We start from the raw sequence: 22,301 nt of genomic DNA on the forward strand, positions 1-22,301 counted from the left end.
AATGGAATCTATTAGACATGAGAAGAACCTGGAAATTGTTTCCTTTTTCAGATGATGTTTAGCTTTCATTGAAATGGGAGTTTTATACATAGTGTTCCCTGCTAGCTGCTTTTATTACAGCGAAACTGAAATCCAAAAGTACATTCATTCTGAATAGTTCTGGGTTGCCCTAATATTGTGTTGAACAGACTTCTTTATTCCTTCAAATCATGTGACAATGCACCCATCAAATATGTGTGGCCCACATAAAGTCTATTAGAGTAGGTTGGGTTGGTGGATCCAAAGATCACATTGTGACTGGAATGAGGAAGTATGTTCAGGGACGTCACTTAGGATCTGCAGACAACCTCAAAGCAAGGAAAAGACAGATTTAGAGAAAAATCCTGACTCAATATTGGAGCAACAGAACCCAAAACCTTTATATTATGCACAGTAATTCCAGCTAAAAGCACCAGGAACTAAACTGCTCTGCCTGCTACCCTGGCACTGAGAGCTCTTCAATAATGTGCCTCATCTTTTCTTTCCCTGTATGAAACAACTTATTCCATCATATGTGGAAGTGACTCGGCAGTATCCATTTTTCTCCCCTGAAATGTGACACTTTAAAAATGTGATCTCCTTTTGGCCTTGAACAAATGCAGGCCATTAGAAGCAACACGCCTGCACTATAGATCTTTTCCCATGTAATGACTAATTTTAAAAAAATGAACGAATCATGTATTAACTGGAATAGCTATGCACTCTGAAGAACTTTTAAACTGCAAGAATAATAATCTGCAGCAGGGTTTCACAACTACTGATGGCTCATTTCCTTCCCCCTTAATGACCATTACATGAAACAATTCCAAGCTCATCCAGGGAAAAATGGCTGATACCTATGTATTTGTTACATTTTTAAAACACATTTTTACTGTTTAAAACAAGTCAGTTGGCACTTTGCAGAATGAAGCCAAGGTCCAAATGACTGTTAACATTGCGTGCCATGTGATGTTGAGTGTCTATCTAGGTCTGTACGTAAACAAAAATGTAATGCAACAAATTGAATATGCCAGGGGAGAAACACGGACATGTTTCTTAGGCCAGAGATACACAAGCAATTTTTATTGTCAATTCTCGTGACAACAAAAAATTGACCACAGTATTGTTGTTAAATGTGCCAGACGCACACTGGAAAACTGACAATCGTTTTAAGCAATTTTAAAATGGTGCCTGTTTGCAGTAAACATAGCTGGTATAGTAACTGGATTAATTTTGAAAAACCGTTAATGTAGAAAAACACTGGAAAATCATTTGTTGCACTCCCTGATTTCTCGTCGATATTTTCCTTTTCTCGGCAAAATACTGAGTTCAGAGGTTTTTATTTGGTCTTTTATCGCCGCCACTTATATTAGACTTCTTTCTTATGGCTATTGGTTAGATATATGCATGAATAGTATACAGTTCATTGATTGCATAGTCAAACGATTACAACGACAATAACATCATTAGCATACATGGTTAATATACTAATATTAAATATGGCTTATCACACAAAATGTCTACTTTGCATTAGTATTTGTGATGTACCAAACTAATAATATGTTATCAACCTCAGTTGATTATATATTCAAATTAACTCAGAAGTGGGGCAATGATCAAATTCTCTGCATTTACGAGGCAACTCCTTTGAGTTGCACATTTCAACAAACAAAATACATTTCTTACACACTCTAAAACAGGAAGTTATATTCTATTCCTAGAACAGTTTATCCACTAACTTGACAGCATTTACTAGTTACTTTTTCGAGTCATAAAGTATTTAATATTAGATATGTTGAATACTTATCGATTTCCATATAAAGAAGTTAATCTTTGTAGATGAATACTGCAGCTCTATGAATCTGAAATTCCAATGAAAGAAGATAGTACTTTGCTGTACACATTGTATGGCATAGGCTCGCAATAAACAAATAGTTCTTGTTGATCCCCAAGTCTTGCAACATTATCTTTGTTGTCGACAGTTTTCCAACTGGGAATAGTTCCGTTGATCAGACGTAACTCGGTTCATATAATGCATTGCAAGTGAAAAGTTATTTAGTTTGTAGAAGTGTTATTGTTGCAATTCTCTTGGGATCTTCCAAAAGCAGAACTGATGGCTTCGATTCAGTTTGTTTCGTGCAGCTACGTGGAAACAAAGACCCGCTTTCCGATTAATGCAGTATGCCGTTTACTGATTCAGTCTCTTGTAGGACAGATGGCAGAGCCCTTCCACAGAAGATGATTTTAGCCATTATTCAGAACATTGGTTCTTCCTTGCCTTCCGTCAATTCGAGCAATTATGCTCCCATGACTTCAGTAACTTTCTTCAGAACAGTTCAGCTTCCATTTCTCCCTCAGCACTCCTTCTGATTGTCAAAGTTCAAAGACTTGTTCCTTGAGTGGAGAGCGCTCTCTTGCCTGGAACGCTGTTCCTTCTGTGGGGCACACTTCTAGTGTGGGGAGCTCATGGGCAATATGTATGGGAAGCTCTCTCTCTTGGCTTGAGCGCTCTTCCTTCTGTGGGGAACTTGCTTAGTGTGGAAAAACTCTTCGTTTGTGGCGATCACGCAGTATGGGAAGCAAGCATGGAAAACTCTGTGTTTCTGAGTGTCGCACTGCTTTTTGTGATTCTCTCTTCAACCGTGATTGGTTAGTTTGGTTATTTTGGGCTGTGCCCGAGTCCACGTGGGGCATTTCTCATTGGTTGTTCTTGTTCAAAGACAGCCCATTGTTCTCAGTTAATCCGTGGTTTCGACCCGTCGGCTGTATTTATGAGGGGTACTGTTCTCTGTCCGAGGTGTCAAAGCATACTCAAAACTGTCTGGCTTGCCTTTTGCAAGATACTGCTGGTGCCTAAATGATTAATTCAGCAATGGGGAAAGATAAAACACTTGTCCAGCAGTTAGTTTACGACTCTTTCTAAAAGCATTCTTTGTCAGTGGGGGAGTTTATGAGCAGAAACCAAGTAGACACAGAGAATGACTTAGGATCCACCTCTATATATTCAATTTCTGTTAATTTCATACACAGAATGATATTATGACCCACTCTGACGCTACACCATTCAATTAAAAATCAGTTGGGCCAATAAAAGAACATCTTTGCCTTGCAACTTTTTACTTGACATTTTTCATTGAAGGACAGAATGTTTTTCCAACCATTCAGTAATTGGGTATCTGCAATAGAAACAACCTTCATAAAATGAGGTTAAGTAGTAGAAGACTTATTCCTAAAAGGAGGCTGCGTGGTCTGGTGGTTAATGAAAAGGGCTTGTAACCAGGAGGTCGCTGGTTCAAATCCTGCCTCACTCACTGTCTCACCTTGAGCAAGTCACTTAACCTCCTTGTGCTCTCTTTCAGGTGAGATGTTGTAAGTAACTCTGCAGCTGATGCATAGTTCACATACCGTAGTCTCTGTAAGTTGCCTTGGATAAAGATGTCTGCTAAATAAACATATAATAATATTGTATTTCAGGCAGCTTATTTAACAACCTTTTGCATTTACTGTGTAGTCAATGCAGCTATAAGAATTATGTACAAGGCCTACACTGTTTAAAAAGTCACTTTTATTAAAAACTCACCCAAGCAAAATGCAGACAAAATCCTTTATATATAACAAGAATAATAATTTCAAAATAACAGATTTATTATTATAAAACAAGACATTTGCATCATGTAACAAATACTTCAACAGCTGTTTATACATTTGAAAGATTTTATTTTAACAAAACCCCCCCCAAAAAAACAAAAAAAAAAACCCCAAAAAAACACACATTTACAAGACAGCAATTAAAGAGGTTGAAAATACCTCTTTAAAAAAAGAGCAAGGAGCAATATTCAGGTCCATAAAAAAAAATTATGAATACTCCATCAAACATCATCAAATTTCATTAGATTTTACAAGATTACTCCTAGACTGCATCACATGGCATTTACTTGTTTCTTAAAATCATCACATTTTAACCAGTTTACAAAAAGTTAGCTATTATGTGTTGTTACCAGGAAAAACAAATCATGACTTTTGAAGGAATTTGTTTTGCGACTATCAAATACACCGCAAACAGCCGTCAAATTTACATACCTATTTTTTTTTTTGCATGGTTTGAGAAAAAATAAATGTGTTCTACACTATCTCCGTCTTCGTGGAGAACTTTCCCTCCTCCTATCATCTCTTCTTCTGTTGTCCCTAGATCTATCAGAGTGTCTACTCTCCTTGTCAGATTTTTCTGCTCGTCTTCCATTGCCATTCTTGTAGCCATCCTCGCTACCTGCTCTTGAGTTTGTCTCCTTGCGGGCCCTCTCTTTTGACTTTGACCTCTCTTCTCTCCTGCTACTGTACTTCTCCTCCTCCCGGCTCCGGTATCTGTCTCTGTCATTTTCAGAGTGGGGGTTATTTTTAATGTTCTCTTTGTCTTTCCGAGAGTCAGAGCGCTTGTCTTCAAACTCTTGGTTTCGCTGACGGTCAGGGTCCTTGTTACTGCGCCTGTGATCCTCTCTGTCATGTGTTGAGGTATCCTCCGGACGATCCTTTTGTCTTTGGGCTTTGCTGCTGTGTTTATGGGAGGACTTCTCTTGTTCTTCATTGTTGTCGCTGTGCCTGCTAGCCTGTTTCTTGCTGGGAGGCACCTTTTCTGAAGATATTTTTTTACTAGTAGATTTTTTAGGTCCTTTGTCTTTCTTCTTCCTTGATTTTTTCCTGTGTTTTGAATCTGAATCTGTTAAGAAGGTACAAGACACTAGCATTATTACAAACAATATTTGCAGTATGAAATATCCTTAATGCAGCATTAAAACAGTATATTAAAACACCCTTAACATAGAAAGCAACAAAGGTAAGCCTGGTATTTCATGACCTTGACCTCAATTGTTTGCCACCATCCCTATATGTCACTTAGTTTACCTGTGTGACAATGGCCTCCATGATATTTCTTAGATTGTGACATACAGAGCATGAAGGATGGACAGAATGCATAAATGTAGTTTACTGAGCCTCGCTTCACATGGCAGTAGGTGATTACACAGATTACTTGATTTTAATATATATTTTTTTTATATTAAAAGATACAAAAGATTGATATTGCACCATATAGCCAGACTGCCATATTTATTTGTATCTCTTCTGTGTTTGTCTGATGGGGCAATGTATAGGTAATGGTCACAATTGACCTCGGGTGCATTCAATAGCAAAGCACTCTGGTGGCACCCTGTAACATATGTTAGCAGCTATTGAAAGGTCGGTTAGGAGCAAGCAGTTTCAAAATAGCAGGCAACACATTGCTGTGTATTAAACAGTTGCTTTAAGTGGGTTTTGCAATTTTTTTATGTAATTATTACTACTACTGTATTTTTGTAAAGTTACGGACACTTTTTGGTTTAGCATCTTGAGGCCCGAGTCATATTTGTCCATGTTTCCTTTTCTAATATAATCATCACTTTAAAAAATACCATAAATCCGTTTTAAAAAGCCAAAATGACAACAAAAATATTACTTCTCACACATGTATTGGTCATACAAATCTATATTTGAAAAAATCCATTTGTAGCCATCGCACTGATAATGCAGGTCGGCCATTTTGGACCTCCAGCGAGGCAGTTCTGAGCTTGACTCTCTACTGTTAGGTTTGTTCTCGGCTTGCAGGTTGTTCAATAGAAAGCGCTACATATCACCCTGGGACGATTTGCCTATTGAACGCACCCCTGGTTTGACTGTCTTCCTGCCTTTGAAAAGTGCCTGTGGTAGAATTTGTCAGTTGATTGTTCCCCAACAATTTTAGCTCAATATAGGAATCTTTGTGAATCAGGTATTTTCTCTGGCTGATGGTCTATGGTCTTGAACGTACTTTATGTGGAAAAAACATATGGAAAATAAAATGAAAAAATGCTCTCATTTCAAAAGTATTTTATATAAGACATCTATCTGGAGTAACAAATTAAACTAATCTTTCATTGCTCTCTGTAGTTGCCACCACTTACTCAAATGAAATTAAACAATACATCCTTGTCTACTTTAACCCTTTGCGGTCCTATGTCAGACCTGGTCCAACATTTCAATTTTCCCTTTCCGGTCCAATGTAGGACCCTGTCTGACATCATCAAAAAGACACAAAAAAACAGGTCTCTAGTCGTTTTTTCTCCGGAAAAAAACGAGAAAACCATTCAACGGTCGAGTGAGATCGATAGGAGCTGAGAGAAGCCGAAAAAAGGGGCGTATCTCATGAATACAGATAGCCCTGGCATCACATAGATAACACGGACATAAACAAACAAGATAGCTGCTTCTGCATCCAGCGCTCAAAGAATATCACAGACATTTGCAGACCTTTTTTTAGATGTCATAGTAATAAAATAATGACTTGGATCGCATTATTGAGGAGTTTGGTGATAAAACGAGTGATCAGGAGATGATTCATCGGTATGCACTACTATCAAGAGGTATGTGAAAAAAACAGCAAACGAGGGGTGGGGTGGGGCTGGAGATGCAGTACTGAGTGTCCTGTTGATATGCAGTGCCTTTTAAACCTGTTTTACTTTTAAACAGCGTGTAAAATAAACTGCAAGTGTGAAAATAAATTGGACCTGACGTGCCTGAGGCGCGCTGAATAAATGGACCGCAAAGGGTTAATCCCTTAAATGCTCAACAAAAAACAGAGGAGCTACCACGTGTCACAAAGCAACCACGATACCTTGGCTGAAGCTATGAGATTAGCATTATGTACACTTATGGTCATTACATGATGGCATTCATTCAGGCAGATTGATGGACATCAGACTAATCTGTTTACATTGAACAACATCACCGTTTATAATGATTAGTGCAAAGCCTACATCAATATTAGGTTTGAAATAGCTACTTTTAAAAGTTCTACGTCAGCCTTTTACAAAGGAACAACTGGACTGTCCACCTGACCATTGTTACTGCACTTGCTTCTTTGAAGCCTGTACTCCTATACAGAATTAGCTTTTGAAGATGATTTTTTACATTCTGGAATCATATATATATTTTATATGTACGTCTACTGTGTCCACTGTACTGGATTCCTAGAACTATCCTAAGGGGGTCCTTTATTTATTTTTTTTAATTATAGGGCTTGGTGTTTTGCAATTTTCGCCAAATACAGATTCAATAAATAAGGCATATTTCTCAAAATATAACAGTAATAAAGCCCAACTGCCTAATGTGCTTCTAAACTGCTTGATTTAGGTCAGAACGAGATCTTGTTCCAAGGTTTCTTAATCCGAGTATCTCTCCACAGCTCCTGTCAAACAGTTCAGCAGAGGTGCAGCTGTCCATGTAACAGCCATCTGGCTCATTGTTGAATCACTGTTTTTCTGGCACACTTCAACTATGCGTCTTTCCTAAATATCCCTCGTAACATTTCAAATCACCCAACAACTTGAGTTGTGTGCATAATGTCACATTCTTTATGGAGCTCCACAACACTACGTTGATGTGGATAAAATGTAATTATTAGGGGTCCAAGCAACAAAGTCACGAAACTTGGTACGGTCCTAGAGGCCTATGGGAAGTTGTGTCAGAGCGAAAACGAAGGTCATAGGTCACATGGTTGGGCAGCCATATTGGATTTTTCGCAAAAATTGGCCAATTTTCGAAAATGTTCTTCGAAATCGCAATTAGCCGAGATCTGAAACTTGGTGCACATACTCCCTTCAAGGCCTACATTCAAATTTGTTCACGAGAAGAAAATCTGTGGCGTACATTGCGGCCACATTGAATTTGTCAAAAATATTCAAAACGTCTTCTTCTCTGAAACGGTTATGCCAATTGAAGCGAAACTGTGCATGCATAGCCTTGGCAAAAAAACAGGTCGCTACATTATATTATATATATAGGTATGTGACAGGAATGGCTGAGTGGTCTGACGTCACGGCAGAAGAAGGGACAACAAAAACAAAAAGGTATTGCGCAGTGGCGCGTGCGCCGTTTTATTTAACCCTTTGCGGTCCATTTATTAATCGCGCGTCAGGCACGCCAGGAATAATTAATTTTCACACGCGCAGTTAATTTTATACGCGCTGTTTAAAAGTGTTTTTTTTCACAGTCAAACGGGTTTAAATGGCCCTGCATATCAACAAAGCACACACTAGGCATCTCCAGCCCCTCCCCAGCCTTTTGTTTGCTATAGCATTCAGCTGTGTAAGAAATAAATAATAATAATAATAATAGTCGTACATACCGATCGATCATCTCCAGATCACTCGTTTTATCACCAAACTCCTCAATAATGCGATCAAAGTCATTATTTTATTACTATAACATCTGAAAAAAGCTCTGCAAATGTCCATGATAGTCTCAGTGCGCTGACGCACTTAGCCAGCTTGTTTATTATGGACGCCCATTATCTGATACCTGATACCATGTATGACTATTCATGAAATACGCCTTTTTTTTTTTTTTTTTTTTTTTTCCGACTTGTCTCGGCTCCTGTCGCTACCACTCGGCAATTGAATGGTTTTCTCGGCTTTTTCCGGAGAAAAAACGACTAAACACCCGTTTATTGCGTTGCTATAATGATGTCGGACCCAGTCCGACAAAGGACCTGTGAGGAATAATTGCAATGTCGGACCCAGTCCGACAATGGACCGCAAAGGGTTAAAGAATCCAAAAAAATAAATAAAATATTCAAACAGAAAACACTCGCTCACAGAGCAAAATAAATAATTAATCAAAAAGAAAGCACTAACACAAAAACACAGGTCAGGCTGGGCAGATCGCCGTCACTGTTCCTGTTTACTGTTAGTTTCGTTTTAATCCTCTCGCTCACTCTCCTTCCAACACCCACCCCCATCTAGAGAGCTGCAGGCTTTTTATAACAGGTGACCATCTCCCGATTAGCAACAAATTAAATCGCCTAATTAATTCGGGAGATGGCCACCTTCTGCACGAGTTTTAATTATTACACCTGGCAGAGGACGAGCACCGATCTCGCCTCTGCCAGGACATGTTTTAAAAATAAACAAAACACGGCGCTACGCCGTCATAAATATAATACAATAAAACTAAATACAAAAGAAAAAAACACACTGCACAGGGGCGGAGGGGGAGACCCCGATCTAAAAATAAATAAACAATGTACAGGGCTGCTCGCCCTGTTACATATCCCCCTCCTTGTGCGAAGCACACATGGCCCCAACGGCCACCTCCCCCCTCAGTCTCAATGTCCTCGGAGAGGGGGAAGCAAGTTGCTTCTGGGGGGTGGCCATGGTGGAATCTCCAGCACCCCCCAATTCTTTGTGGCCGGCAGCTCCCTCTTCTGGGGCTCCCTCCACACTCTGTCCTGCCGCGAAATTGCGGCTGGGGGAGCTGGTCTCCTGACCTTCCCCCTCCTCTTCATGGCCAGCAGTTCCCCTCCGTGGGGCTCTGACCACCCAAACTCCTGCCGCGAAAGTGCGGCTGGGGGATCTGGTCTCCTGACCTTCCCCCTCCTCTTCATGGCCAGCAGTTCCCCTCCGTGGGGCTCTGACCACCCAAACTCCTGCCGCGAAAGTGCGGCTGGGGGAGCTGGTCTCCTGACCTCCCCCCCTTTCTTGATGGCCGGCAGCTCCCCTCCGTGGGGCTCCGACCACAGTGTAGGGACCCCAGGTGAAGCAGGATCCCTGGCGACCCCAGGCGACGGCAGCGGACCCTCGGGAGGCGACGGCAGCGGACCCTCGGGAGGCGACGGCAGCGGACCCTCGGGAGGCGACGCAGGACCGGCAGCAACCCTAGGAGATGCAAGGGAGACACAGGCGACCCTAGGCGATGCCGACGGCGGGAGGGGAGCCCCTGGCCATGAAGGCGGCAGCAGGAGCTCCACTTCTCCCAATGGTGGTGGTGGTGGAGGTTGAGGTAGCGCCTGCTCCTCTCCTCTTGACAGTAAAGGCGGCAGGGGTTCCTCCTCTTCTGGCGGCCAGGGCGGCAGGGCCTCCTCCCCTTCTGGCGGCCAAGGCGGCAGGGCTTCCTCCCCTTCAGGCGGCCAAGGCGGCAGGGCTTCCTCCCCTTCAGGCGGCAGGGCTTCCTCCCCTTCAGGCGGCAGGGCTTCCTCCCCTTCAGGCGGCAGGGCTTCCTCCCCTTCAGGCTGCGAAGGCGGCAGGGCTTCCTCCCCTTCTGGCTGCACCAGGGAAACCAGCAGGCATGTTCCCTCTGCTGGCAGTGGTGGAAGCGGAACCAGCAGGCATGCTCCCTCTGGTGGTGGTGGTGGTGGGAGCGACATGTCGTCCTCCCACGGAGACGGAGGTGGCACCAGCAGGTATTCTCCCTCTGCTGGTGGTGGGAGCGACACGTCGTTCTCCCACGGCGGTGGAGGTGGAACCAGCAGGTATGCTCCCTCTGCTGGCGGAGGTGGGAGCGACTCACAGTCCTCCCATGGAGACGGAGGTGGCACCAGCAGGTATGCTCCCTCTGCTGGCGGAGGTGGGAGCGACTCACAGTCCTCCCACGGCGGTGGAGGTGGAACCAGCAGGTATGCTCCCTCTGCTGGTGGAGGTGGGAGCGGCTCACAGTCCTCCCACGGAGACGGAGGTAGCACCAGCAGGTATTCTCCCTCTGCTGGTGGAGGTGGGAGCGACTCACAGTCCTCCCAGGGCGGTGGAGGTGGAACCAGCAGGAATGCTCCCTCTGCTGGCGGAGGTGGGAGCGACTCACAGTCCTCCCATGGAGATGGAGGCGGCACCAGCAGGTATTCCCCCTCTGCTGGCAGGTACCTGGGCTGTGGACCTTCGGCCTTCCCCTTCTTGGGCCGTGGACGCACCGACTCCCCCCTCTCGGGCCGTGGACGCACCGACTCCCCCCTCCCGGGACGTGGACGCACCGACTCCCCCCTCTCGGGACGTGGACGCACCGACTCCCCCCTCTCGGGACGTGGACGCACCGACTCCCCCCTCTCGGGACGTGGACGCACCGACTCCCCCCTCTCGGGACGTGGACGCACCGACTCCCCCCTCTCGGGACGTGGACGTTCGGGCTCCTCCCACTCAGGCGCAGGACGTTCGGGCTCCTCCCTTTTAGGCGCAGGACGTTCGGGCTCCTCCCTTTTAGGCGCAGGACGTTCGGGCTCCTCCCTTTTAGGCGCAGGACGTTCGGGCTCCTCCCTTTTAGGCGCAGGACGTTCGGGCTCCTCCCTTTCCAGGTCCGTGTTCCCTCTCTGCCTCCTTCTCCTCACCTTCCGCTCTCTCCCCTCTCGCTCCTGGTAGACCCAGTCGATCTGGGTCATCCACTCCTCTCCCTGGTATTGGGTGGGGCAGATGGCCACGGTGTGCCCAAACTCCCCACAACCAGGGCACCACTCATTCACCACAACAACCCCTGGTGGCCGCTGTTGCAGCTCCTTTTGCTGCCTTCTGCAGCTCTTCCTCCTCTCTCCTCTCATCTTTCTTCCTCCCATCCTCCTCTTCAGTCTCCTTTTCTCCCTCCACACACTCAAAAAACGAAAAAAAAATGAAAAAGATGCAGTACCCTCTTCTGCCCGCGTCTTGGAGGCGCTGCGATCCCACGCAGGACACCACGTGTGACAGGAATGGCTGAGTGGTCTGACGTCACGGCAGAAGAAGGGACCACAACAACAAAAAGGTATTGCGCAGTGGCGCGTGCGCCGTTTTATTTAAAGAATCCAAAAAAATAAATAAAATATTCAAACAGAAAACACTCGCTCACAGAGCAAAATAAATAATTAATCAAAAAGAAAGCACTAACACAAAAACACAGGTCAGGCTGGGCAGATCGCCGTCACTGTTCCTGTTTACTGTTAGTTTCGTTTTAATCCTCTCGCTCACTCTCCTTCCAACACCCACCCCCATCTAGAGAGCTGCAGGCTTTTTATAACAGGTGACCATCTCCCGATTAGCAACAAATTAAATCGCCTAATTAATTCGGGAGATGGCCACCTTCTGCACGAGTTTTAATTATTACACCTGGCAGAGGACGAGCACCGATCTCGCCTCTGCCAGGACATGTTTTAAAAATAAACAAAACACGGCGCTACGCCGTCATAAATATAATACAATAAAACTAAATACAAAAGAAAAAAACACACTGCACAGGGGCGGAGGGGGAGACCCCGATCTAAAAATAAATAAACAATGTACAGGGCTGCTCGCCCTGTTACAAGGTAATATGCAAAACTAGCTTATAACTCCTTAGAGTGTAGATAGGGTAATGGTTACTATGAAACACATATAGCAACCAATATATGCTCATATGGTATAATATACTATAAAGTTTAGTAGAGGCTAATGGGCTACTATGCCACATGTGAAATACGGTCATAGGTCGCATGCGCTGGCGCTTGGACCCCAGTCATTGCTCATTGCAGCTATATTTACGCCTGTTATTATGTATAAATGGCCATGCTAAGAAACTTACCAGCGACAGTTTCTACTGTTTATAAAATGGCATAAAACCACTGCAATATTGTTTGCCGTTTCACAAAAAATCCAATATAATGCAAGCCAAGCACATCAAGGCATCCATGTCACAAATCTAATATATTTTTGGCAGATGCAATTAGTAAGCAAACGTACCATGCACAAGCATGCTGTGCTTAACACCTGCTCTTGAAACAAAATGTGCTACTGCACTAGACAATAATACCTGTCAAATTATCATCATTATTTTAATTTTGAATGCCGATCATTCGGGTTGGGTTAAATTACTGTAGTTCACTATTCAAAGCAGACGCCAATTAATGTATTGGTCATCCAAAATTCGGCATGTTTTGAATATATTGGTCTCCTTGGGATATCGAACAGTAGAGTCATTGTAAAAGTTTTCAATCTCTGTATTTCACAGATTACCTAGTACAAAGTAAAAGGACAAGAACGGCTATTACTGTTACTCATGTACTGTTATTATTGGCAAGTGGATTACACTTTAATTAAAATAAATTTGGCTTAGCCTACTAAAACTTTCCAGCGCTTCCAAGTTGGCTTGGCTTTGGAGGGAATAAAAAAAAAAAAGTATAGTATGTCAACTACTTGTGTTGTGAAGCACTGATATAATAGGCTGTACCAGGAATTTCTGCACCAGAAGTTCCCAATCCATGTAGAGTAGGTTGGAAGCACCTGATGTTTTGATGTTACCTTCCTCCAGAAACGTGAATCTCAAAATACTGCACGCTTTCTTTTTCATGGTTATTATTACAGTGCGCCTATGTGTCTAATGTGCATTTCTAATAAGTGCATGGCACACATTTATGTAAGGATCTGTATTAGCTATTTGTTATATACACAGTTAGCTACTGTACCTGAGATGCTGCTGCTTTCACTGCTGCTAGTACTAGAGGAAGAATCACTGTTGCTGGATGAGCTGCTATCGCTGTCACTGCTGCTGCTGTCTGAATCGGAGGAAGAGTCAGAATCCGAGGAGGACGATGATGAATCGGATGACTCCACTTCTTGTTTCTGCGTCATGATCATTTTGGGAGCATTTTTTAAATGTTCTCGAAGCTCATCTCTGTCAAAAGTAAAATACTTCATTTATTTTATTTTGTCCCACAAACTTAAAAGTTAAATATTCAGAACAGGCCAAATCTAAATGTACTTACGTTAGACCTCCCAGACCAATAGAGGTAAAGAAATTGATGGCAAATCTTGTGTTCCTTGGATTATCTCGAGGAAATAGTCCCTCAAAGTAGGGCTGTAATGTCCTTTAAGAAAAAAAAATATATATATATATATTGTACAACACTGAAGTGATCTTATCAACTGTTTTTTCTTTTTTTTTATCCCCTTAGGAACAAACAAGAATCTTGTCAATATCTATGTTCATATTAAAAATTCTTAAATTATAGTTTAAACAATCACTGAAATTGACATTTGTATTGTCTAACTTACACATCTTGAAGCCTTTCATTGAGTTTTGGAAGTCCCATGTAAGCACAAAGCTCCTGGAACAGAATCTTCACAAAGATTCTACTGGATGACGTAGTGGTATCTTCACTAATTAGTATACATTCCAGGACCTTAAAAAAAAAAAACACATTAAAAGATGTACCTTTTTTTTTAAATTAACACTTAATCAAGCTGTAATATTTATAGCATACAATATTAAATAGCATACAAATGATTTACTCAAGATAGTCCAGCTACAATGTAACACTTGTCTACTTTGGATGCAACAAACTAAAATAATGAAAAATAAAACTTATTTTACATACACTCCAAGGGATAGAATCTGTATATAACAGATGAGCAAACATCCTGGCAACGTTTCGTAATTTATTGGTTTCAAGTCGGTGAATGGTTTCATATTGTTCTTTGAATATTGCTTCAAAACTCTCCATGTAGTCTTTTTTTAACAGACAAAAACGCTGTAGAAAAAGAAAAAAACATTAAATAGTGCATGAAAATGAAGATATTCCAGGCAAAAATAAAAATACACACCCACATTGCCTATAGAAAGTCTACACCTCCTTGAACTTTTTTCACATTTTGTTGTGTCAGTGCCTCAGAGTTTCATGCATTTAAATGAGGATTTTTTTCCCACTTATCTACACACCATACTCCACACTGTTAAGGGGAAAAAAAAATTTATTGAGAAAAAAAATTATAGATTAAAAATACAAAACTGAAAGATCATAATTGGATAAGTCTCCACCCCCTGAGTTAATACATGATGGAAGCACCTTTGGCAGCAATTACAGCTGTGAGTCTGTTGGGATAGGTCTCTACCAACTTTGCACACCTAGATTAGGCAATATTTGACCATTCTTCTTAACAAAACTGTTCAAACTCTGTCAAGTTCCTTGGGGAGCGTTGATGGACAGCAATCTTCAAGTCATGCCATAGTGCCACAGTCCCTGCCGATGAGAAACATCCCCATAACATGATGCTACCACCACCATGCTTTACAGTAGGGATGGTGTTCTTTGGGTGATGCACCGTGTTGGGTTTGCCATTGGCCTCTTGGTAGCCTCTACGATCAGTCTCCTTCTTGCTCGGTCATCCAGTTTGGAGGGACGGCCTGATCTAGGCAGGGTCTCTCTTAGTGGTGTCATACACCTTCCACTTCTTAATAATTGTCTTGACCGTGCTCCAAGGGATATTCAAGGCCTTTGATGTTTTTTTATACCCATCTCCTGATCTGTGCCTTTCAACAACTTTGTCCCGCAGTTCTTTTGAAAGTGCCTTGGTGCTCATGGTTGAGTCTTTGCTTTGAAATGCACTACCCAGCAGAGGGAACCTACAGGAACTGCTGAATTTATCCTGAAATCATGTGAATCACTACAATCTAACACAGGTGGAGGCCACTTAACTTGGTGTGTGATTTTTGAAGGCGATTGGTTACACCTGAGCTAATTTAGGATTGCTATTACAAGGGGGGTGGACACTTATCCAACCAAGCGATTTCAGTTTTTATTTTTAATTAATTTTCTACAAATTTCTAGAATATTCTTTTCACTTGGAAGTTGTGGGGTAGGATGTGTAGATAAATAATAAATATATATATATAGATATATATATATAGATATATATATATATATATATATATATATTAATGCATTTTAATTCCAGGCTATAAGGCAACAAAAGGTGAAAATGTTGAAAGGAGATATAGACTTTCTATAGGCACTGTATATAATTAAATGCAAAGGTTGCCAAACTTGGTAGCCAATTTTTATATTTTTATATATATAACATTTTTTAGTCCAAAGCTAAATGCATTACACTATTAACAAACCAGGATTCTGTAAATGTAGCTTTCCATTAGAAGAGTGAGATGCACAGAAAAAGGGTTTTCACATCAGATTACATCAATAGAGCTCAACTCACCCCAGCAAGCAGGCCAAAGAATTTCTCATATGTTCTTTGCTGTGCACAGCAGTCTAGTATCATATTGCAGAGTTCTTTCTGTAAAAAGAAAAGATTGTGTTTCCCTTGAAAAGTCACATTCATAGAAGGCACTGGCAATAAGCTAATATACATTTGACAGTTTGATGAAAGGAAATTATGCTGGTATTGGTAGCATGCTTTTTAACAGTGGATACAGCAAAAGTAATTATTCAATTAATTGTGGATACACTTCTACCTCATTACAACAGAAGACCTTAAATAAAATGTGTTGATCGCTTCATGTACTCAAGTTACATGAGCTTTAAATGCTATATTTAAAATGAAAACTATAAAAAGTTAAATGTTATCTTTAGGACACAGGTGCCCGTAAGTGGACAACCCACAATAAAAAGGTTGCAAACGCTGAAGTTGTAGATTTGGCAAGTTTACTGGTACGTCTCAAAATTGAGCAGTTATCCTACCCCAGGCAAGCACACAGACCTGAAGGCACTGATGGTTACAAATTAAATTCTCTGCTCATGATTGGTCATATTGTCAGATATTTGAAACTAATCAAATGCATCAGCCTAATCTGTAATGGCCTGTGTAAAAAAGATCTGACATATTTTAGAAATACTATTTATAGATTAAAAATCAGGGAACAAAAATGCTGCCATGTATACAGTGGTACATTTATACTCTTCAACTATGATACAGCAAACACCTTTTAATTATATAATTATATATAAAGAAAAAATACTTCATATGGTGTTTCCATCACTGAAGAGTGAAGACGGCAACTCTCGCTTAATGAAAAACTTGTATCCCAAAGCGTCTCTCAATTATTCATATTTTACTAAGAATAAGGTAAAAATAAAAACTAAATAAAGCTTATGCATTTCAACATATTGGCTTCATCAGAGCATGTTGAAAATGGAGTTCATAGAATCTGTTAAATGCAGCCGATATTCATTGTCAATGAGGTTCTCACGTGAGTACCAGCAGAAATAGTTTGGTACGCAGCAAAATTAGGGGTCATCATCCAAGTCGCTGACTAGCTCCACCTCCTCCTCCTCCGACAGTTCAAACAACTGGGATGGCAGTGTAAGCGACCACATCAATAGTTTCTGAATGTTTGAGCAGGAGTCAGCATAGCTGGTTATTACAATTTAACAAATTGTCACACATTCTCTATTTATTTCAATAGACTATCACAATCAAAAGCAAAAACCCAAACACTTTGTCACTTTATTAGTGTTGTTAAACACTGTAGCTTGTTGGCACAATGGTATTTATAAAAGGTTATAACTGAGGGCGAAAAAAATTATTTTAAGTAAATGTACTTTTTTTAAAACTCATATTTAAATGTAACCGCTTTCAAACATCAACACCTCCTCTCAACTGCATCCCTTTTCTCTGAATTGACAACTTAATAGAGACCCCGGCTATCATTGGTTGTTTCAAGTACCCATTAAAAGAAAATGATTGATCTTATGAACTGGAGTGGTTCCACCTATCACTCTCCATTTTTTAGTAAAAACTTGAAGCAGCCATTGGTAGCACTAGCTGGGAGGGACTGTAGTTAAACTGGAATGCTCCTGGAGTTCACTGACAGAGCCCGGAGACCCTGCCTCTGTGAAAGATCCACAGGTTAGGCAGTGCCTCACTGCCTTTGCTTCTTAAAAGAACAATATGGAAGTCCACATTTTTCTTTATTGGTTCTCATGCATACTAGTTATGCGAGCCACTGTATATAAAATATTATAATATGAAAATATGAGGGGCAGACAGACTCCATACATCTATAGATTCTAATACTATTAATAACATGCTTGCAAAATACATACGTCTCTCAGTCGCCACAGATATGCATGCCCAACCAGGCATAATAAGGGTTTTAACAGCTTGCATATTTTTTTCCTTCACAAACATTTAACTGTCAAGTGGCAACACCAATATGTAGTAGTAACAATATGTACATAATAAACTTTCTGTGCATGTTATATATTGGCTATTATGTGTTATTAGCAGCAGATTAATACCTGTATAATCACATATATTTCAATGTGTATCATTTTTGTTTCCAAATGATATTGTCTGAATTGATAATTGCTTCTATTCAACATGATGTGGCAGAAAATGCAAAGTAACAGCTGGGCTTAGAAATACAAGTTGTGTAGCTAAGTAATAAAATATTAATGATTTCCTTACATATTAACTTTATTACTGACCTCAATAACATCCATAAATAACTATGCCATGTTGAGCAGAAGTTAACTAACTTTCTATCTAAAAAGCTATTAGTGGTGCTACATTACTTCGTAAACCACATTTCAGCACATCTGTAAATATAGGTTAATATTTACAACAAAGAAAGAAATCAAGAATAAAATAATTGACACCATAACCAAAGTCAACATTTCTTGCTAAACACATTAATTGCTTTCTCTTAAGCCCACATGCAATTACAAAAATATTATCCCTTGTGGATGATATGAATTATGACTGAAGGCTGTTTCACGTGTTGATTATGCGAACCCAAGAAACTGACAAAAGGGTACCTTCTAATTAGACTTACCCCCCAAAAAAATAATAATAATTTGACTTTTGTTTACCTGTACCCAGCTGCTTAATATATCACAATGCCAGTGTGTTAAGCCACTCTCAGATACATATTCATGAGAATATTAGCTCTACTTTACTGACAGGGACCCAACCAGACTGGTCAGTTCTTAAATCTCAAAATGTACTGTGTGTATCACTTCCATCACTGTCGTGGACCATTATTTTACTTCCGACATAATAAAAGCATGTCAGTGACATAGATCCCTGGAACGTCAGTAAATAAAAAATGAGATCCATCAGTATCATGAAAAAAGTGAAGCCCCTTGACCTACAGACTATTTTTTTTTTTTTTTTCAGACTTCACTCAGTAACAGTACAGTATTAAGATATGTTGATGTGTGGTTGCTTGAGTGCTGTTCTAGCCCAACCGAACGCCTAAAGCCAATTTGAATTGGTCCATTTCATGTCTGTGAAGTGACTTATTATTTTGAATAGCCTTCAAGACATTCAAACTGAAACCAATTTATATGCAAGTAACACACGTTCTAGTTTGTTCCTGGGCATGGGTAAAAAACAAACAAACAAAAAAAACAACAGGTACAGTGAATAACAAAGCAACTGAAGCCAGTATCGTCACTGGTGTTTTGAGATTTTGTGATATAATCTTAAACTTGAAGTTTTAATAAATGAAGAAAAAGGAAATAGTTGTATGGCACCATTTTCCCTTGGAACTGTATACGTTACCAAATCCTGAATAGCATGCCATACATTTGTTTATTTAAAACTTGGCTTAAAATTTAAGTTTGTAAACAGTACAGTATTGTATTCTCTTAAATCTCAAAATATTTACATGTGTGCAACAAAATCACGAACATACTTGTTACAAAACTTATAACCCTTTAAATATTACATTCAGGGAATAAGTGACTGTAAAAGAGACTTGATTGCAGGTGGTAAATCCAACATTATAGCTTTATAATTATTTTGACATTGTGGTTTATTATTACAGAAGACAGGATAGCATGATAAAACCTTTAATTAGATTATTTGTATTTCACCTTGTGATTGAATCTTGCAGAGAGACTTGACTTTGATAAATTGGCTTTGAATGTATAACCTTAAATGATCTATAGAAGTTCCTTGTGAAGCAGTTCAAAGATGATTTATAGATGCTTAGTCTCAACTCAAATACCTTTTCTAAGACCTAATTCTACACTTACACACTTTGCTGAGAACTAGAAAAACTGGGAAATGCTTACAAAAATGTAACACCAAGGAAACATTTTGAAAGAATAAACAACTACTTCTAGTAAAAGGAATTAAGGGACCACTGTAATAAAACGTCAAATCAGGCAACCAAACAAGCATTGCCACATAGACACTAGGGAACAGCCATACTGAGCATTGAACTTGTGTGATGTCCGTAAAATGGTAGAAGATGTGTAAATTATTAGGATGGTCCTTATAGCATGGTTACTTATCTATGTCAGAACAAAAATAGATCCTTGGACAGACCTCTGATTTAAGCCTGCAAGTCACACTGGTATAAGCAGTGCAACTGTAACGGATTAAGAACATGTTACTTTCAACAGTCATGTTACCTTTTTTTGATTTAATAAAACTTACTACATATTGATTTAAAAATACCTTGCACTCCCAAACAATTAGGTAATTGAGAGCTTTACTACCAATATGCAGAGCAGATATTGGATAACTTAATAGAATGCAAGCATGGTTATTTTGAAAAGTTACATTTTACGTGAAAAAAAACATACCGTTTGGCTGTCTGGAAAATCCATCTTTATTAATTTGTGGGCACATTCTTCAAAGTCCAAGCTGTGAAAACAAAATGGGAATACTTTAAACATGTCTTAAATTATTAAGTTATGTAATTTTAATGTAATATTACTCAAAAGTAGAACTTATACAGCAACTAATAGTGCAAATGAACTCCTTTTGAAAAAAGTGTTACTGCAAATATGTAAATAGTGAATTAAATATGGACACCAAATAGCTAGAAGCCCCTTATTTTGGTCCCTGATTACCATTTTGGCATTCTGAGTTTGTCAATGTTGAAGGTGCCAGTTAACAGTTTATAGAATACTGTACTTTATGGTGAAAGGAAAATGGTTTGTCCTGGAGGTACTACCGGTAGTATGTCAAAAATGTAAGGCCTGTTAAGTTTAAGCTAAAGATTTTTTTTCTTTCTTATATATATATATAAACACAAACAACTTGGAACAACTTCACAGTGGAGTGTTGAGAAATAAGTCACATCCTTTCCTTGTGTGTGTGTGTGTGTTTTTTAACCAGACATTACTCACATTTTTCCAGCAAGGGAAACCAGTGTGAAACATTTTGCCATACATAAATAAAGTGAAGTCTATCTTGGTTTCTTGCAAATATTTTGGTTTTAAAATGCATATGCTAAATGGGGTATGAAGTGTAAAATGTCAATGTAAACCATCTTTAGTAAATTTCCCTTCCCATCATAATTATCCCAATCAATCAATCAATCTTTACAAGACACAGTAAAAAAAAAAGCATAATACATTAAGTACAGTAAAAAAAACAAAAAAAAAAAACAGTAATACTTAGATACAGTGAAAAACAATGCATAATACATTAAATACAAGGCTAGGATGTGAAAATTCTAGAACATTGTGGATGCATATGTTGTATAGAATCAAGAGTATAAGATACAATTAAAAAAGAAAGTTATAAGTAGCAAAGACACAACAGCTAATAACAGATATCAGGCTTACAGAGCCTGGAAAGCAAGAGAGAACAAGTGGGTCTTGAGAGTTGATTTAAAGCGAGTGACGGTGGGAGCATCACGCACCAAGGCTGGGAGAGAGTTCCAGAGATTCGGAGCCACGAAGCTAAATGAGCATTCTCCAAGTGTGGTGCACTTTTGCTTGGGGATAACAAGCAGGCCAGAGTCGGAGGACCTCAGCTTGCGGGCTGGGATATCTAGCGGGTCAGCAGGTTGAAGAGTTACTCAGGACCTGTGTGATGCAGGGCATTGTAGGTGAGCAGGAGAATTTTGAAAGTAATCCTGAACTTTACAGGTAGCCAGTGCAGCTGGGCAAGACAGGGGGTGATGTGTTCACGTTTTTTACATCCGGTAAGGATCCTGGCGGTGGCATTCTGAACTAGCTGCAGTTGGTTGATGGTGCATACCTGAAGACCAACATAGAGAGAGTTGCAGTAGTCGAGTTGAGAGGAGACAAATGCATGACAGAGTATCTCTGCATCAGGGAGGGAAAGGTAGGGATGGACTTTGGAGATGTTTCAAAGGTGGAAGGAGGAATATTTGACCATGGAGGAGATGAGGGCATCAAAGGAGAGGTTGGCTGTCCAGTACACCAAGGCTTTGCACAGTGGGGGAAGGCAGCAGCAGCAGCAGCAGGGTCTAGGGTTGAGTTTTAAGTAGAGCTGGGTGTCATCAGCATAGGAGTGAAACATGAGGCTATGTTGGCGGATGAAGTGACCCAAGGGAAGCATGTAGATATTGAAGAAAAAAGGCCCAAGAACAGACCCTTGAGGGACACCACAAGTGACTGGGTTTGCAACACCACTGCATCCAGCATAGAAAACAGACTGCATGCGTCAGGCAAGAGGAAATCCAGGAGAGAGGTTCCAGAGATCCCAGCATACTTCTGAAGGTGGTGAAGAAGAATGCTATGATCTATAGTGTCAAAAGCAGGTGTTAGGTCAAGGAGGACAAGCACAGAGGGAGCACCAGCATCAGCATTAAGCAGGAGATAATTTACAATCCGGCGCAGAGCAGTTTCAGTACTGTGGTGCGGCCAGAAGCCAGACTGAAGAGATTCAAGCAGATTGTTATCCGTGAGATGTTTCATCAGCTGACTGGCTACAGCCCTTTCGAGAGTTTTGGAGAGAAAAGAGAATGGAGATGGAATGGTAATTAGGTAAGACACCCAGGTCTCT

General features: G+C 40.5%; 1 protein-coding gene across 2 annotated transcripts in view; it reads right to left on the minus strand.

Moving 5' to 3' along the window:
* Positions 1 to 3,563: 3,563 nt before the first annotated feature.
* Positions 3,564 to 22,301, minus strand: part of LOC117400668 (pre-mRNA-splicing factor CWC22 homolog) — a 37,603-nt gene continuing 18,865 nt past the window's right edge. For both annotated transcript variants that reach the window (XM_034000944.3, XM_034000936.3), the window contains exons 15-21: positions 20,123 to 20,183; positions 15,783 to 15,860; positions 14,168 to 14,320; positions 13,845 to 13,972; positions 13,556 to 13,657; positions 13,256 to 13,464; positions 3,564 to 4,732 (exon numbers count right to left, since the gene is read on the minus strand). In XM_034000944.3, coding sequence (XP_033856835.3) covers positions 4,146 to 4,732; positions 13,256 to 13,464; positions 13,556 to 13,657; positions 13,845 to 13,972; positions 14,168 to 14,320; positions 15,783 to 15,860; positions 20,123 to 20,183 — 1,318 coding nt within the window. In that variant the 3' untranslated portion in view covers positions 3,564 to 4,145. The remainder of the gene's footprint in view (positions 4,733 to 13,255; positions 13,465 to 13,555; positions 13,658 to 13,844; positions 13,973 to 14,167; positions 14,321 to 15,782; positions 15,861 to 20,122; positions 20,184 to 22,301) is intronic.

The sequence above is a fragment of the Acipenser ruthenus genome, chromosome 10 (assembly GCF_902713425.1).
Source record: "Acipenser ruthenus chromosome 10, fAciRut3.2 maternal haplotype, whole genome shotgun sequence".
Taxonomy (NCBI): Eukaryota; Metazoa; Chordata; class Actinopteri; order Acipenseriformes; family Acipenseridae; genus Acipenser; species Acipenser ruthenus.